The sequence below is a fragment of the Orycteropus afer genome, unplaced genomic scaffold, assembly GCF_000298275.1.
Source record: "Orycteropus afer afer isolate SDZICR_OR568_19922 unplaced genomic scaffold, OryAfe1.0 scaffold00014, whole genome shotgun sequence".
NCBI classification, from domain to species: Eukaryota; Metazoa; Chordata; class Mammalia; order Tubulidentata; family Orycteropodidae; genus Orycteropus; species Orycteropus afer.
The window spans coordinates 6,649,257-6,667,742 of record NW_006921601.1 but is presented as its reverse complement, the minus strand read 5'-3'; the positions used below and the strand labels follow the sequence as shown (position 1 = coordinate 6,667,742).

Here is an 18,486-nt window from a genome sequence, read left to right as displayed (position 1 = left end):
TCCTGGCTCTCACCTTTCTAGGATATATACCTAGTAATGGGATTGCTAGGTCAAATGATATCTCCAATTCCAGCTTTCTAAGGAATCGCCATATTGCTTTCTATAGTGTATGTATCACCCACAGTCCCACCAGCAGTGAATAAGAGTCCCAATCTTTCCACATCCCCACCAGCATTTGTTGTTTTCTGTCTCATTGAACCTTGCCATCAGTGCTGGGGTGGGATGGTATCTCATTGTTGTTTTGATTTGCATTTCTCTGATGGCCAATGATCATGAGCATCTTGTCATGTATTAGCTGGCCACCTGAATGTCCTCATTGGTGAAGAATCTACTCAAGCCTTCTGCCCATTTTTCAATTGGATTGTTAATTCCTTTGCTGTTGAGGTGTTGGAGTTTTCTATAAATCTTAGAGATAAGTCCCTTGTCTATGGCTGATTTTAGGGCTCTATTCTGTCTTCTGGAGAATGGGGAATTATACTAGAATAATTGATAGCTAAAATCCTAGCTGTGTGAATTTAAAACCAATTCATTCAAGCATATGGATAATGGATGACTAAGGAATTTGAATTTTGATAGAAATACCTACATTGACTAATCTGGCAAGAAGGGAGGGGTCCCAGCTCTGGGGCTGTAATCACTGTACATACCCTTCTAGGGAGGAAGTTCAGTTGCAGCTTTTGCTTTCTTTGTGGACTATTCTAGATCCTGGCCTCCTTTTCCTTCACATTGTTCATCAGTGCCAAGTAGGAATGACTGGTTAACAGAACCACCAGACAGAGACTGTTAATTGAACTAGATCAAAATATCCAGAAGAGGTATTATGCATATGTGTGGGGGCCAAAGTCCAATGAACGTTACACATTACATCTAGTTCCTGTATCTTTTTAGTCTCTTTTACTCTAAAACTGTCTCTTCACCTTTTTAACACCCCCCCCCCATGGGAGACTTTTAGACCAGTTTTTAATAGGACATCCTACATTATTTTTTCAGGTTAAGACACAGGTTAGATGTTTTGGACAAGAATATTACATAGGCAGTGATACACTTTTCTCTTTGTGTCACATCAAAAGCATATAATGTCAGATTGTCCCACTATGTTAACCACTTTGTTAAAACGGTGACCACCAGATAACTTTATAGAGATACTTTTTCCTTTGTGTTGTAGTCTATGGTGATATATTGAGATTTTCTGACTAACCTGTTCCCCAACATTTCATCCAACGGTTTATCATCAGTAATATGTCTTGCCTAAGTCTAAGATGCCATCAATAACAAGATGCCCTTTTATGTAACACTAAGGAAGAAAAAATACTGCTAGCCACAATTGTAAGATGCCATCAATTATACGATGCATCCCGATTTCAGAGTTGTTAAAATCTGTATCTTAGACTCAATGAAGTATTGTTATTAAATATACTAAAACCTCTTCCATAAAAGAAAGATCTATATGAATTTAAAAACAAACAAACATGCAAACTCACTGCCATCAAGTCAGATCTGACTCATAGCGATCCCTCCTTGAGTTTCTGAGGCGGTATCACTATAGAAGTAGATTGCCCAACCTTTCTTCCAAGGAGTGGGTGGTGGTGGGTCTGAACTGCCAGCTTTCAGGTTAGCAGTCAAATCTTAGGCAGTACACCACCAGAGCTCCCCTATATGAATTATACAACTTTTATCTTTATAGACCATGAAAGTAAAGGTAGATACTCACCAATAGTGTACAATAAAAATAATTTCTCAGTTGTATTTTTACCTCATTTGTAAAAGTATGTGCTTCAAGGACAATGTTCTTTTCTTCAAACTGACTTAACTATACCTTAGTGATAATTTGGAATAAAAGTAAAAATAAATAAATAAATAAATATTAAAATCCCACGAGACAGTAAATAATGAATTCCAGATTTGGGTTTCCATATATTTGTGATTTCTGATAAATGTCCTAATAATGCTCATTTGTCTTTGCTTTAAGGATTGTTCAAGTTTAGAAGAATTTAACATTGCTGCAGCATTGCTCCCTTTGACCAGTGCTTTCTATAGGGTAAGTTTCATTGGTTTATATATAAGTTCATTATGATTTATATAAATTTATTCAGTTTGATTTATCATGGAACTACATGAATCTTGTCCCCTTAGCATACTTAAGATACATCTGTGGTTATATTTTTTTATGTCATTTGCTGCATGCTGAGTAGGAAATGTAATGTAGAACACTAAATCATCTTCTAAAATAACAGCCTTATCCCATTTGTTCCCTGCTTTATTTTCTTTTATGGCACCTGAAATTGTGTTACATGTTGATTAGTTTACATATTTGACTGTCTCCCTCCAACGTCCTTTCAGAACATAAATTCCACGGGGCTGAGAGCTTGTCCATCTTATTCACTGTATCCCAGTGCCACCTAGTAAATGCTTGTTAAATGAATGAATTGACTCAATGGGGGCAGAAATTAGATATAGTTGTAAGAGTTCAATTTCATTGTCCATTTCTACAAACCTTCTGAGAATTCTCTGGAATGTTCGAAATGATTTTTAAAGTTTTGTCATTTATTATAGTTCTCTCCATGCCTTTTCATAAGTAGATTAGTTCTTTTGGCAAATTAATCTAGCAGATCCTCCTTGCTCTCTCTTTTCCTGTGAGAGACTTATGAAGAATTACGTAACCACACTCTGAACAACACGTTTACTATGTCCTTCTGAAGTATGCAATAGGAAGCAATAAACCTGTGGTGTCCAGGCTCACTCACTATTCAGCAACATACACAGTCAGCTTCAGGAGACCCAGAATTTCAAGGAAGTGGGTTCTGAATCAGGAGGGCTTATTAATTATTCCCAGGTCTGTTTTAATAGGGAATTTCATACGAGATGACAGGGTTCTGGTGGTACAGTGGTTAGTTAAAGCATTTGACTGCTAACTAAAAGATTTGTGGTTTGAAGCCACCAGCTGTTCCATGGAGAAAGATGGGTCAGTCTTCTTCGGTAAAGATTTACAGTTTTGGAAACCCTATGGGACATTTCTACTCTTTCCAATAGGGTCACTGTCAGAATTGGCTCAATGGCAGTGAGTTTGGGTTTTAGGAGGTACCAGATGATCTGTCTACCTCATGGAGAGGCCTAGCCATCATGCCCTTAGATGCTGACAGTATTCTCTTTTTTTGTTCTGTCCAATCTTTTTGTTTCATCCACCATTCCTAACTAGTAAGACCCAGCTAACTTCCTATATCTAGTAGGCACCCAATAAATATTTGTTTGTAAGACCAATTTTTTTTCTTTTTTAAGTCTACTTCCAGTAATCTGTCCACAGTCCTGTGTTAAAGGTATAACCCAAAGGTTCTCCATAATCAGGAGCTCTTTCTCTACAACTGCTCATTCTGCCTCTTCCTACTTCCCATCTCATGCTTTTCTAAAACAGAAAGTGAAATTTATGAGGTCCACACTTCTGAGACCTAGCGAATCATAAGGAACATGCTCAGGGAACAAGGACAAATCTCAGAAATGCTGAAAAATGAATTTTGGATTTAGACACTAGGGACTGGATGTTGGGTATCACTTTTTGGTCTTCCCTCCCCAGGTTATACCAGCTCCAGGCCCACTCATCTCCTACATATTGGCCTTCTTTCCTGAACTCCTTAGTTCTTTATCTCATTCCACTGCCAACATGGACAATGCTCTTGAAACCATAGATCAAACTTTACTGAATACTAAGCCACCTAGGAAAGTTTTTTCCATCTGTCAGAGTAGCCAGAAAACTAGGTTATTCATATGGGCATTTTTAGAAGAAAATGACATTTAAAAATTTTCCCACTTTAAACATCTAAGGTACTTTTTAAACTTACGAATCATGTGGAAATAAATTAGGAAGAAGAGAAAATGAGAATTGACAATAGAATCCAATCACTCAAGTAACCCAAGTCATTTATGATTAGCTTCCTTATAAACTGAATCATTTTATATTATGTGTCAGTGAGGGTTTGATCATGATGGCAGAACAACCATACAAAATAAGAGATTTATTATAGGGACCAAATCTTACACAATTGTGAAACAACAACAAGGAGAAATTGAAATTTCTGTGTCTTACTACCTCCAATTTTGACAGTACAGATGACCTGCAGAAACACATCTGGCCATGGAACTACGTATGTGGCTACCCCTGGAATAAGAGAAATGATAGGAAGAGATCCAGCAGGAAATGGAGGGATTGTGGGCCTAACTCTTGTCCTACATCAACAAGATGAGCCAGCAGGTCATGACAGGTGTACATGAGCTAGTACAGTGCCTGGCACCCTATTCTGACCTTCAGCGTATACTGCTATTGCTTCATTTTTGCCTTTCAAATATCAGGCTAATTCTCTTGTAGCCAGTCCTAACCTGGAATCACACAGGGGAGGGAATTCTAAGAAATGTAGTTTTAGCTTAGCTTAATTTATATATTAGAAAAGCACCAGTAAGTTAACAAGTTTGGTTAAATGCCATACTCTTTCTCTTTATTATCAAACTTAATAAAACAGATTTATGTTTTATAGTTGGAGTTATGGATTTGAGTTTTTGTTGTTGGTTTGGTTTAGTCATAAATATGTCCAGGTCTCATGAGGAGCTAGATGTCATACCAGTAATGAAAATGAGGAATTTTCATATAGGAAATTGCTAAGTAATAATTGCTTCCCTGGGTAGAGAAGCAGAAAGAGTTCATGTGCCCAGCTGCTAACCAGAAGGTTGGAAGTTTGAGTCCATCCAGAGGTGCCTCAGAAGAAAGGATTGGTGAAAAATTAACCAATCAAAACCCTGTGGAGCACAGTTCTACTCTGAGGTACATGGGGTCACCATGAGTCAGGATTGATTCTACAGCAACTGGTGTTTGCTTGTTTGTTTGTTTGTTTGTTTTAAACAAGATTAACTACTAAGAGGTAGAGAATACAGAAATAGCAGACTAGGAGGCAACTACTGCCTCTCAGGCTTAGTCAGAGTGCCAAGAAAGGAGCAAACTTGGAAGAGGGTCCCTTCTCACCAAGGCTGAGATTCAGACCTCATTGGAGAAGATGTTGCTGGATGACAGATATTTGCTGAGGTTCTATAGACCAGGGCTGGCAAGCAGTAAACTAGCCCACTAGGTTTCTGGCAAGATTTTGTGGGACTTTACGCAGTAGGTTTCCACCAAAGCTCTCTTTGTTGTTGTTGTTATGTGCCGTCAAGTCGGCCTCGACTCATAGTGACCCCTCCTTGGGTTTCCGAGGCAGTATCACTACGAAAGTAGGATTGCCCAACCTTCCTTCCGAGCCAAAGCTCTCTAGGGCCCATGAAATTTAATAGGAAGCCACGACTTGAGGAACCACTGAAATTTACATCTCTAGGTGTTCCACACCCACACTATTAACAGGTATGTGCCGTAGGAACAAGAAGGAAAAAGCACATTGGAACCAGGAAGAGAAGCCACATCCTCTTGCAGTGTCCTTTCAGCGTCCTTCACTAACCAAGCTTAAAGTTGTACCAGCTGGAAAGGGAGCAGTATGGTAGCATCCAGCTCATGATCACAAAGCTGTGCAAAGAAGGGCGTATTTGGAGTAAAGATGCAATGAACTGATAATTGGCACAGAGGAGTCAGGGAAGATGGCTCATTCTGACCCTTGGACACTTTCAAATCTTTATCTTACAGTAATAATTATTGCTAGTATACAGCAAATCTGTTAATTCAGGAAAATTCTGTAGATGGAAATTGCATTATTCTGGCCACAAAATGCAGATAAGCTATCTTCATCCTGCTCCGCCAGTATAAACTCCTGGACCTTGTGCAGCATTGCTTCAGAGAGTAGACTCAGATGTTTGGCTTGTTTATACTTACTTTTAAAATATCTTTAATAACATTGATTAGCTTTTCTTTTTTTTTCCTATGCAACATAAGTTTGTTTAGCATCTCAACATAACAAAGGGTATCATACCAGGCAATATCATGGGCAGCAAATGGAATAAAATACTAACATGGCCCCTAGAAGCTTAAAATAATCTTTTATAATGCAGCAAATAATAATAAAAAAACAGACTGGCTACTATTCCATCAACTAGATGGACTTTTTTTTCCCTTAAAGTGAAAGTAATACACATAAATGGTTAGAAAATGTAGACCATGTAGAAACCCAGACCCACTGTCATTGAATCAATTCTGACTTGCAGTGACCATATAGGACAGAGTAGAACTGCCCCATACGGTTTACAAGGCTGCCCACAGAGCGGCTGGTGGGTTTGAACTGCTGACCTTTTGGTTAGCAGCCAAATGCTTTAACCACAGCATCATCAGAGCTCCTTTTAGATAGTAGAAAAAACCAAACTCATTGCCAACAAGTTGGTTCCAACTGATAGCGACCCCTTCTTGAGTTTCCAAGGCAGTATCTCTGTGGAAGTAGATTGCCCAACCTTCCTTCCAAGGAGTGGCTGGTGGGTTTGAACCACCAGCCTTCTGGTTAGTAGTCAAATGCCTTAGGCACTATGCCACCAGAGCTCCTATTTAGATAGTATAGAAAGGTAAAAAATACTAAGTAAAAGCTCCTGTTCCCACCTCCGTCTCCTTTCCTCTGAACAGTTAGTTTCTTTCCTAGGGAAAATAATCATAAAATTATCGTTTTTATTTATTTATTTTACAAAAAGAATCAAACCGTTCACAGTGTTCCCACTTTTCTCTTTTCATTCTTGAAAGTCTTTCCATACTAGCATATGTACCTAATTCTTTTTAAGGACTGCGTATATATTTGCTTTTTAATGAAAAGATGGCATATACACTTATCTCGTAAAAGCAGAATATTTAATTTACCCTGAGAGAAAGTGATGTTTATCTTTTGCACCATTACTTAGTGTAAAAGTATCCAAGATTTTTCACTTGCAACATTACCTATCTTCTTAGCAATATGGAGATTTGTTAAGCCACAACCACCACAAATCTAGTTTTCCCCTAGATTGAAGTTTATATCTCCTTCTCACTTTGTACATACGTAATTCATCCTTCTTTAACTTACAAGGCCTTTTTAGCCGTGGTACCTTAACAGGCAGGTTTAAGTTGTTAGGGTTAATTTTACTGTGAAAAATAATGTAATCTTATATTTTATGGTTTCTAGTTTATGGATTTTCGTTCTCCATTCAGCAAACATTCATTAGGTGTGCCAAGCTGTATTACAGAGGTGAAAATGAGTAAAATATGGTCCTTACCCTCAAGAAACGTGCTGCCTCACGGCCTTCTGTATCAGTTAGTCAGCTTTTGATAGCAGAGGAATTATTTCAAAGTTGATAAATAAAGTTGAGCTACTCTTTGTTTACTTAGGTCCCTTTTGTTCAGTGATCTTGTTTGTTAAATTAAGAGCCAGGGTGTATACTCAGAAGTTTAAAGCAGAAGTTCTTGTCTAGTTATTACTTTTTTGGAAGAAAAAGAATTAAAGAATAAAATAAAGCTCAGTTGTCAAAGTAGAACCAAAATAAGATATCCCAACAATAGCTATGAACAAGAATGAAGGCCACAGACCCCTTTACCACAAGCTACCATTTGATGTCTTTTCAGTGACCCATGTATCATACACGGTCACCATGTTGTTGTTTTTAATAATACAGGTAATCTGTAAAGTGTCCTGGAATCAATCCAATATAGTGATGAATTCCTCCCTAATACTTCTTTGAGGCACATTTGTTGGTTACTGATACTCAAAATGACTCCTATGAGAGCTGGTGCCCTTTGGTACCCACTGTAGTTTCTGTTTACCAGGGGAGGAAAAAGAAATACCCTATTTACCTTAAATTCAAGCACCCTGAAGTAAAGCCTTTCCAGATTCCAAAGATCTCCCACATGCAGTTGGTAATCTGCTGATGTTTTATTCCTCAAGATTAACCTTCAGCATAAGCTTGTTATTCACACTCACATTCTCAGTAAAAATAGATTTCCTCTTTAAAATTCTAATTTCATTTGCTTTGTTGGTTACCAGGGATGGGGGGGGGGGAACACTGTTAGACAGATAGAGATACGTATTGATTTGGGTGAAGAGAAGGGCAGTGTACCAAATGTGCGTGATCAACATGGTGGCATGGAGGAAGAGCAAGACATAGAAAGGTACATGGAAGGTACAGACAACAAAGATGAACCCTTTTGCACATACAGTACTGCATTGTCAGTGAAGGCAAACTTGGGTATACAGGTGGAGAGCTGGGTGGACAAGCTGAGCTATTAGATATATCCGTGCAGGGGGGAGTGTGCCCATGATCATGTATAGGGTTGGCAGACAGTGTTTCTATAAGTGTATTTGTATGTTCTGTAAAAATTCCCAGGTATATAGTAGAGCTGACAAGGGACAAGGTTGTAGTCACTTCTTGGCCACAGGCAGCTACCCAGAGGGACTGAGTAGTTGAACCTGTGGGCTCAGGACCATAGTCACAGGGGATATCAAGCTCAATTAGCATAACATACTACACAAAACATTGTTCCACCTCCTACTTTGGCAAGTAACAACTAGGATCTTAAAAGTTTGCAAGTAGCCATCTAGATGCAACAATGGGTGTCTCCTCATCCAAAGCAAAGAAGAATGAAGAAAACCAAAGATTCATGGAAACAATTAGTCTAAGCAACTGGTACACTATGCAGTCCTCAGCCTGTACAGCTATGAGACCAGAAGAACTAGATGGTACCCAGCTACCACTGTCAACCACTCAGAGAGGGATCTATGTAGGAGATTCTAGATAGAGAGGGAGAACAATGTGGAAAAAACTCAAAACCATTTGGGAAAGAAAAAAAGGGAGGGGGACCAAGCTGGACTGATAGAGCGTGGTGAAACCACTGAGACTATGGCCTCTAGCTGCCCTTCAGGTCTGGAATTGAACCCACACCTATGGCTTCCAGCCAAACAAAAGACAGGCATATGAGTTGAGCATTTACCTGAGGTAGATACACTCCTTGGAGAGAACAATCATGGGAGAAAGAAAGGCTGTTTATGCACAGGGAGATAGCTCAGGGGGCAGGAGTGCATGGAGGGATGGACACTGGGAAGAGGTAACTATGGGGAGGAAATGGGAGGGGAACTGTTGCATTGGGGTAAATTATAGTCAGTGTCATGAGACAAAGTATATGTGAACTGCTGTATGGAAAGTGAATTTGCTTTGTAAACTTTCACCCAAATCACAATTTTAAAAAAAAATTATCATTTCATTCAATGTGTAAAAGCTTCTTTTCAAGATTCAGCCATTCAAGTTTATTTGTTAACAGCTTTATTAAGGTATGATTTATATACCATAAAATTTACTCATTTTAAGTGTACAATTCAGAGATTTTTTACTGTATTTGTGGGGTTGGACAATTATCATCACAGTCTAATTTTGGGACATTTACATCACCCCCAAAAGAAACATCATGCCCCTTTGTAGGACTCCCCATTTCCCACAATGACTAATACTTCTGTCTCTATAGATTTGCCTTTTCTGGACATTTCATATAAATGGAATCATATAATGTGTGTGGTTTTTTTGTGTCTGGCTTCTTTCACTGAGCATATTTTTAAGGTTCATCTAGGTTGCAAAAGATTTCTTCATGAGTATCAGTTATTAGTAAAGGATTTTCAACAACCAGAGTGCTTAGATCACCTTCTGTACATTTCTAATCTTATCTAATTCAGTATGTAATATATAATTAAATTATTTTTAAATTCATGTATTAGGAAAAAATATGAGTTATAATGCATACTTTCTCAGTTTGAAGAGATAAAAACTTACTTTGTCTCGACATGATTTTACTGTCTTTAATTCGTCGATTGCTAAACTTCAACTTTGACCTATACATTCTAAATGAGTATCTACTACTTTATCCAACTGTAAATAAAATTGGAGATCTAGCTGTTGTTTCAATTTCAAAATATAGAAGCCCAAGGCAGGTAAATTCAGGATGATGTGGTAGGAAAATTTGTTGGACGCTACATGAAAACAGTCATTTCTATAAATGTAACTTATTAGTCAGAGATACGGAACGTGAACATTAAAGAATGGGAAACTGCAGAATTTTCTGAGCTCTGACCTTCCTGCCACAGACTCTAGCAGCAGATTTTGCCCCCAACCCACTCTTCCCCACAATGAGTAAATTAAAATTACTGTCTAGGCCCTCCATGACCAAGCCTGATATTTCTTCTAGAAGCCTAGATACTGAATAGAACGTGGTGAAAAACAGGTGTCCAAAGGAAGATTATAGTAATAATAATAGTAGATAAAAGAGTCCCAGTGGTTTAATGGTTAAACGCTCCACTGCTAACCAAAAGGTCAGCGATTTGAGCCCACCAGCCACTCTGTGGGAGGAAGGACGTGATGATCTGCTCCCTTAAAGATTACAGCCTTGAAAACTTTGTGGGGCAGTTCTACTCTGTCCTGTAGAGTCATTATGAGTCAGAATCAACTTGACAGTGTACAACAATGATACAAAAAAAAACAAACTCACTGCCATCGAGTCGTAGCCAACTCATAGCAACCCCTCCTTGGGTTTCCAAGGCGGTATCACTGTGGAAGTAGATTGCCCAACCTTAGTTATTATTTATTAAATTCTTACTATGTACTGTACAAGATGCTCCATTTGACTTGCAGTACTTAATCCAAATCAATGAAGTATATTATTCCCATTTTAAGGTATGGGAAATAAGGCTTAGAGAGGATCTATACCCCTTTGCTTGCAAATAGCAGAACTAAGACTCAACTCAGTTCTGTCTGAATCCAAAGTTTATGTTCTTTAACTATAATGTTGTTGTTGTTGTTGAGTGCCCTTGAGTCGATTCCGACTCATAGCTACCCCATTTAGCAGAGTAGAACCGCCCTGTAGGGTTTGCAAGGCTATAATCTTTATGGGAGCAGCTTACCAGGTCTTTTCTCCTGCAGAGCCACTAGTTGGTTTGAACTATAGACCTTTCAGTGAAGTGCATAACCATTGCACCACTAAGATTCCTTCCTTTAACTATAATAAGGTTTTGCAAATGAGGCTTAATTTATGCAGCATACCTCTGGGAGTTTGTTTGTTTTTGTCTTTTTGCAAGGGATACTGGATTCACATCAATTGCATCCTCTCTTTGCTCCAACCATTTTTACCCACTTACCAAGCTCTGACAGCATATTGCTTAAGGCATTTGACTGCTAACCAGAGGCTGGCAGTTCAAACCCACCAGCCACTCCTCGGAAGGAAGACTGGGTAATCTACTTCTGGAGTGATACCGCCTTGGAAAGCCAAGGAGGGGTTGCTATGCGTTGGAACTGACTCGATGGCAGTAAGTTTGGTTTTTTGGTATCAAGCAAGAATTCTTCATTAAGGTCTGGCTTGGTACCGGCAGGTTCAGGAAATGCTGATTAATTGGCTAATACAGTAGTAATTTGTGTATATTATTATTTATAAATCTCCAACTTACAAAAATGTCTAATACTCTACAAGGAAAGCTATGAGAGCTGGAACTTGACAGTACAGCCTTGTTTTTTAGGGTCTCACAAGTTTTCTGCTTTTGAAAAGGTGCAGTCACAACTTCTCTGTCACTCTCTATTTAGTGGAAAATTTTTCAGTTTTTGTTCTCTGCCAGGCCTCAGGTTTTGGCTTTCACTGATTTTGCTATATGAAACAACCTAAATGCTAATATCATACCAAATGCACTTTTGTATTTCTTTGATGCTCCAGAAGTTACTTAAATAACTGGCTTAACATTAATGTAGACCCTTGTCCTACTATGTAGATATGAAAGTTTGTAGGTAGTTCCGATAGAATACAAATAAACCAACTATCATTGTTATAAGATTGTAGCCAGGAGAAAAATCTTATAGAAATGTAAAAAACAAAAGATACTTCTTCAGATCTCATTTTTTAAATTGGTAAGTGACAAGTGAAGTTCTGAAAAATCTACAAAATAGGAAAAGAATTTTGTTTTGCTCAGACTTCATGATCTGGATGCACTGCATTTCTTACAACAGGTCTCAAAGGACTACATTTTTGGCCAAGAAAAAAAAAAAAGGAAGAGGAGAGATGATGAAGGGTCTTTATTCTGCTATAAAAAGAAATATTAATCTTAAAAATAAGTTAGTTCAGCAGAAAACATTTCTGAGTGAAGACAGGCCTAACACATCAACACTGGGCAGAATCCAGGCTTGGCCTGGAAAAGATATGAACGTGTTTACTACAGCAGATGCCTCCAGCACAGCACAATTTTAGAATGGCCAGAGAATTAGTGTGTTGCTTTGGTTTCCTCCCTTCATTTTCTTCTTGTTCTTTCGAATGATTTAGCATTCCTTCCTTCTCCTCCCTCTCCGCAAACCTCTCCTTGCTTCTCTCACTTCTCTTACAAATTTCGGAGGAATGTTCTTTTTTTTCCTAGCCCTCCTGGAAAATCCCCACTTCTGGGAACTGTGGATTATTATACTTAGTTTGAAATTACTGCTCTTTAGTATATTGTGTTTATTATATTTATTTTCCCCATTAAGTAGCAATATAAGGTAACCATGGGGTGATTTAAGGGAGTGATACAGTGGTTAAAGCATTCAACGGCTAACCGGAAAGTTGGTGGTTTGAACTCACCTGCTACTCTGCAGGAAAAATAAGAGGCAGTCTGCTTCTGTAAAGATATACGGACTTGGAAACCCCATAGGGCAGTTCTACTCTGTCCTATAGGGTCACTATGAGGCAGGATCAGCTTGATAATCGTGGGTTTTGGTGTGGAGTAATTTACTCAAAAGCTCTAGAACAGATATTAGTGTCTTTCAATGTGCAATTAATAAGTATTTGTGGAAAAATTTTCTGGACTTTTTGACTTCCTTCATATGGTGGTTAAAGATTTGGTGCCCTTTTGCTCATTCTCTAGAAAATAAGGCAGCCTGCCAGAATTCTGGCTCTTTCTCTATTCTGAAAGAAATTTAATACAATTTAGTTCAATAGACATTGAAGTACTGCCAGATTCCCAGTGTTAGGAATACAAAGGTGAACAAATCAAGATCCCTGTCTTTGAAGAAACCTATTACAGAGAAGATTCCATTGCCGTTGAGTTGGTTCCAGCTCATAGTGACCCTGGAGGACAGAGTAATACTGACCTATCCATTATCAGTCATGCAGTTAACCACTGAGACACCAGGGTATCTACAGTGAAGAGAGATTAGTGAAATAACTTTAGAAATAAGTATTCTGAAAAGGATATGATACTAAAAGAATACATTAATTCTTGGTGCACCAAGAAACACTACAAAGAAAGTATGACATTTGTGCCCTTCAAAAACTAATGGGCATTTTGATCGTGTATATGGTTGGCAGACGTTGTTTCTACAAGTGTATTTGTATGTGCTGTAAGAATGTCTGGGTGTACAATAGAGCTAACAAGGGAGAGGATTGTGGTGGCTTCTTGGACACAGGGAACGAGTAGTTGGACTTTTGGTTCAGGACCTTGGTCACAGGGGACATCAAATTCAAAACTACATACTACACAAAAACATTGTTCTACATCCTGCTTTGGTGAGTAGCGACTGGGGTCTTAAAAGCTTGCAAGCAGTCATCTAGATGAAACAATAAGTCTCTCCTCGTCCAAAGCAAAGAATGAAGAAAACCAAAGATACATGGAAACAGTCCAAGGTACTGGTAGACCACACGATCCTTAGCCTATATGACCATTAGACCAGAAAAATTAGATGGTGCCCGGTTACTACCGTCAATCACTCAGAGGGGGATTGGTGCAGGAGATCCCTGGATAGAGTGGGAGAAAGATGTGGAGCAAAACTCAAAATCATAGAAAAAAGACCAGGTTTACTGGTCTGACAGAGCCTGGTTAGACTCCCTAGTCATCCTTCAAGTCTGGAACTGAACTCACTCCTTCAAACAATAGCCATATGGGGTGAACATTAACATCAGGTAAATACAGTCCTTGGAATGATCAGTCATAGGAAGAGAGAAGGGCAATGTTTGTACAAGGACATAGCTGGGGGTGGGGGTGGGGAATGGGAGGGAAGGACACAGGGAAGAGGTAACTAAGGGGAGGAAGTGGGAGGACAGCTGTTACTTTGTGGGGAATGGCAGTCAGCATCATGAAACAATATTTATGAAATGCTGTATAGAAATTGAATTTGCTTTGTAAACTTTTACCTAAATCACAACGAAAAATAAATAAATGGGCATTTGTCTTACATGTGGGAATGAGACGAGGAGTAGATGGGAAGGAAAGATATATATCACAGGCAGAGAAAACACTGTGAATCACTTAGTTGGAGAATTGTGACTGGAAATAGGGGGAAAAAAAAAAGACTATGGCCCAACTAACTCAGGAGCCCTGGTGGCACAGTGGTTAAAGCTCTTGGCTGTTAACCAGAAGGTCAGTGGTTCAAACCTAACAGCTACTCCGTGGGAGAAAGATGTGTTAGTCTGCTTCCATAGACAGTTACAGCCTTGGAACCCTAAGGGACAGTTCTTCTTTGTCCTATAGGGTCACTATGAGTTGGAAACAACTCAATGGCAGTGGGTTTAGTTTTGGGTTTTTTTTTTTTTTTAATAGCCAGGCTATGAAGGGCCTTATGTGACGTATTAGGGAATTTGAATGTGGTTGTATAAACTAACAAGGGTTATACTTCTACATTCTCACAGTTTAGGGGGAAAATATATCATTGATTAAAAAACATGATTTAAAAAACAATAGCATAAACAAGATTTGAAGGAACAGAGTTTCTTATAAGTCTAAAGTTACTTTACTTTTGTTAGAAAAATTTATTTCAACAAAGCCTTTGAGCATTTTCCATTCATAAAACTCCTAGGAATTGTGTGGCTTGCTGTGACATGTGAGACATGGTTTCTGGTACCTGTTAGTTGATTATCTAGCAGAGTAGACAAACCTGAAAGCAACAGAGCAAAACAGGAGGAAAAAAAAGGAAACTGTTGGAGTAAGTAGGAGTGTGTGGCCAATGACTGAGGACTATTCATTTAAGAAGCCTGGTGGCGGAAATGGTTAAGCACTCGGCAGCTAACTGAAAGGTTGGTAGTTTGAACCCTCTCAGAGGCTCCCCAGGAGAAAAAGACCTGGCAGTCTGTTTCCATAAAAATTCCAAACCACAAAACCAAACTCACTGCTGTCGCATCAGATCCAACTTATACCAACCCATCCTTGGGTTTCTGAGGTGATATCAAAAGTAGGAATTTCCACTTTGACATTATGGCACACTATAAAGACTGCAGCCTTCACTATGGATTACACCTCAATGTAATTTGTATTACGGTATTGGTGAAGAATATTGAATATACCATGGTCTGCCAGAAGAATGAACAAATCTGTCTTGGAAGAAGTACAGCCAGATGCTGTACTTAGAAGCAAAGATAGTGAGACTTCATCTCACATACTTTGGACATGTTATCAGGAAGGATCAGTCCCTGGAGAAGGACATCATACTTGGTAAAGCAGAGGGTCAACAAAAAAGAGGAGGACCCTCAACAAGATGGATTGACACAGTGGCTGTAACAATGGGCTGAAACATTGCGAGGATGGCACAGGACGAGGCATTGTTTTGTTCTGTTGTACGTAGGGCCACTATGAGTTGGAACCTACCCGATAGCACCTAACAACAACAATAATATGGCGTACTGAATATTGTGAGATACTTTTTCCCCCATTTATTATTACCAACACTAATAAAACACTGAAAAAGTAGGATAAAATACAAATATCCTTTTAAATGCATAACTAAGAACAAGAAAGTAAGGGAAATTTTAAGGGGTGAAAAGTAAACAGTAAGCAAGAGTCTAAAGGATTATGCTGGTGCTGACTAAAGTTGCAGCTAGCCAGAAAACATCTAGCAGAACCTGGAACTAAGAACCTTTGATACTGGGAGGGGAGACTGAAATTTGTGAACATACTTATAAATTTAAAAAAAAAAAATTCTAAGCCATGTTAGTCTGTTGCCTGGGTTATTGCTTTCTTACTGATCCTCCTGCTTTCAACCTTGCCCCCTTACATTCTATTATGTAAGAACTGTGAGTGGAGATAGAGGCAGACTACCTTTGTAGTCTGCCAGACTATGAAGGGCTGCCAGAGTTATTTTAAGCTCTGAGTTTTGCAGCTATTACTATAGCTGCCACAGTTATAGTTACAAATTGTAAGTCAAATCATGTAATTCCTCTGCTCAGAACCCCCAGTTGCTTCTGATCTCTTTCAGAGGCACTCTCCTAAGTAAACTTCATGATCCTTTAGTTTCCTCGCGCCTTTGCTTAACTGTCACATTCTCAGTGAGCTCTGTCTGACTACCTCATTAAAAATTTTACTCAGCCTTCTCCAGCACTCTTACTCACCCTTACTCAGTTGGCTTTCTTTTCACATTGCACATATTACCTTATTTATTATATTTTCTGTGTCTTGCCACTAGAATATGGGCTCCACAAAGGCAGAAATTTGTTCATGAGTATATCTTCTTCACCTAGATTGTGCTTGGTGTACAATTTGTGCTTATTAATGAATAAAGGAAATTGATGAAATGAGGAAACAAAAATAAAGTACTGAGGATCAAGAAAGCCAAAAGTTGATTTTAAAAAAGATCAATAACTAGAATTCAGACCCCAGTTTTATCTAACTCCAGAACCTATGCCTTTAACCACCACACAGTACATAGCATCCAAAATACAGTCTCCATCTTCCTTCATGAGACTTCCTATCTTAGTGAATGAACATTGAGGTCACATTTTCTAGGATTTAATAGCTCTAGGACACCTTGGGCATGTTATTTTACTTCTCTGTGCCACAATATCTTAGTTATAAAATAAAGATGGTAGAAGGCAAATGGGGCTACACTCATGAGTAGGTTTGACATAGGATATTTCTACATATTTATTTATATGTTCTGCAAATATATTCACAAATATAGCATATAAGGGGAAGAGTCATGAAAACTTCTTGGTCATAACCAAACACCTTAAAGAATGAGTAATTAAGGCCTGAGGGCTGAGGACCATAATCTCAGGAGACAGTAAGGTCAATTGGCATAACATAGTCCACAGAGACAATGTTCTGCAACCTACTTTGGTCAGTAATTACTGGGATCTTTAAAGCTTGTGAGTGGACATCTAAGGTGCAACTATTGGTCTCTCCCTGACCATATGAAACCCTGTCTCCACTACCCTGAGACCAGAAGAACCGGATGCTGCCCAGCTCCCACTGCTGACCATTCTGAAAGAGATCACAGTAAGAATCCCAGGTAGAGTGGGGGAAAAAAAGTGCAACAAAACTCAAAATCATATTTAAAAAAAAGAAAGGAAGAAAAACCCTTGCTGGTCTGATAGAGACTGGTGGAACCTTTGAGATGATGGCACTTAGATAGCCTTCAAGCCTAGAACTAAACTCACCCCCATGGCTCAACTTTCAGCCAAACAGTAGACAGGCCTTTAAGGTGAACAATAACACTAGGGAGTTACACAACCATAGGAGATCAAAAGCATAGCATATGCCAGGGGTAAACCTCAGAAGGCAGGAAGGGATTGGAAAGAAGAAGGACAAAGGGAAATGGTAAACACAGAGAGGAAGTAGGAAAAGTGCTGTTACATAGGAGATTGCTATCAGCGTCACAAAATGAATATGAATTGTTGAGTGGAAAACCAATTTACTCTGTCAATTTTCCCAAAAAAATCACAATTTAAAAATAAATAAATAAGATGATCACCACCACCCAAGATAAAAAACAACCTATTGCCATCGAGTTGATGCCAACTCATAGTAACCCTACAGGATAAGGTAGAACATCCCCATAGGGTTTCAAGTGCAATAACTTTTACGGAAGCAGACTGCCACGTCTTTCTCATGTGAAGCATCTGATGGGTTCAAACCAGTGAGCTTTCAGTTAGAAGCCAAGCACTTAACCACTGCATCACTAGAGCTCCTAAGATGATAATAGTGTCTACCCTATAGAATTGTTTCCAGGACTAAATGGGATAGAGCTTATTGAGGTGGCGTAGTGCCTAAGGCATTTGACTGCTAAGCAGAAGGTTGGCTGGTTTAAACCCACCAGCCACTTCATGGAAGGAAGACGGGGCAATCTCGTTCCGTAAAGATTTACCACCTCAGAAACTCAAAGGGGGTTTGCTATGAGTTAGAATCGACTCAGTGGCAGTGAGTTTGGTTTTTCCTTTTAATGAGTCTTCAGTAAGCATAGTGACCGCTGCTGCTTTTGTATTTTGGACACATTATCTAGAGGGACCAGTCCTTGGAGAAGGACATCATGCTTGGTAAAGGAGAAGGTCAGTGGAAAAGAGGAAGCCCTCAATGAGATGGATTTACACGCTGCAACAATGGGCTCAAATATAACAACAATTATGAGGATGGTGCAGGACCAGGCAGTATTTCATTCTATTGTACATGGTGTCACTGAGTCGGAACCAGCTCATTAAACATTGAACATTGAAGGTTTTTTTTGTTTGTTTTTTTGTTTTTATTTTATTTATTGTGATTTGGGTGAAGATTTACAGAGTAAATTCACTTTCCATACAGCAGTTCACATATATTTTGTCTC

At 38.9% G+C, this 18,486-nt stretch overlaps 1 protein-coding gene across 1 annotated transcript in view; it reads left to right on the top strand.

The window, feature by feature from the left end:
• SBF2 (SET binding factor 2) overlaps positions 1 to 18,486 on the top strand; it is a 636,061-nt gene that overhangs the window by 471,210 nt on the left and 146,365 nt on the right. The window contains exon 17 of the mRNA XM_042783055.1: positions 1,970 to 2,038. Coding sequence (XP_042638989.1) covers positions 1,970 to 2,038 — 69 coding nt within the window. The remainder of the gene's footprint in view (positions 1 to 1,969; positions 2,039 to 18,486) is intronic.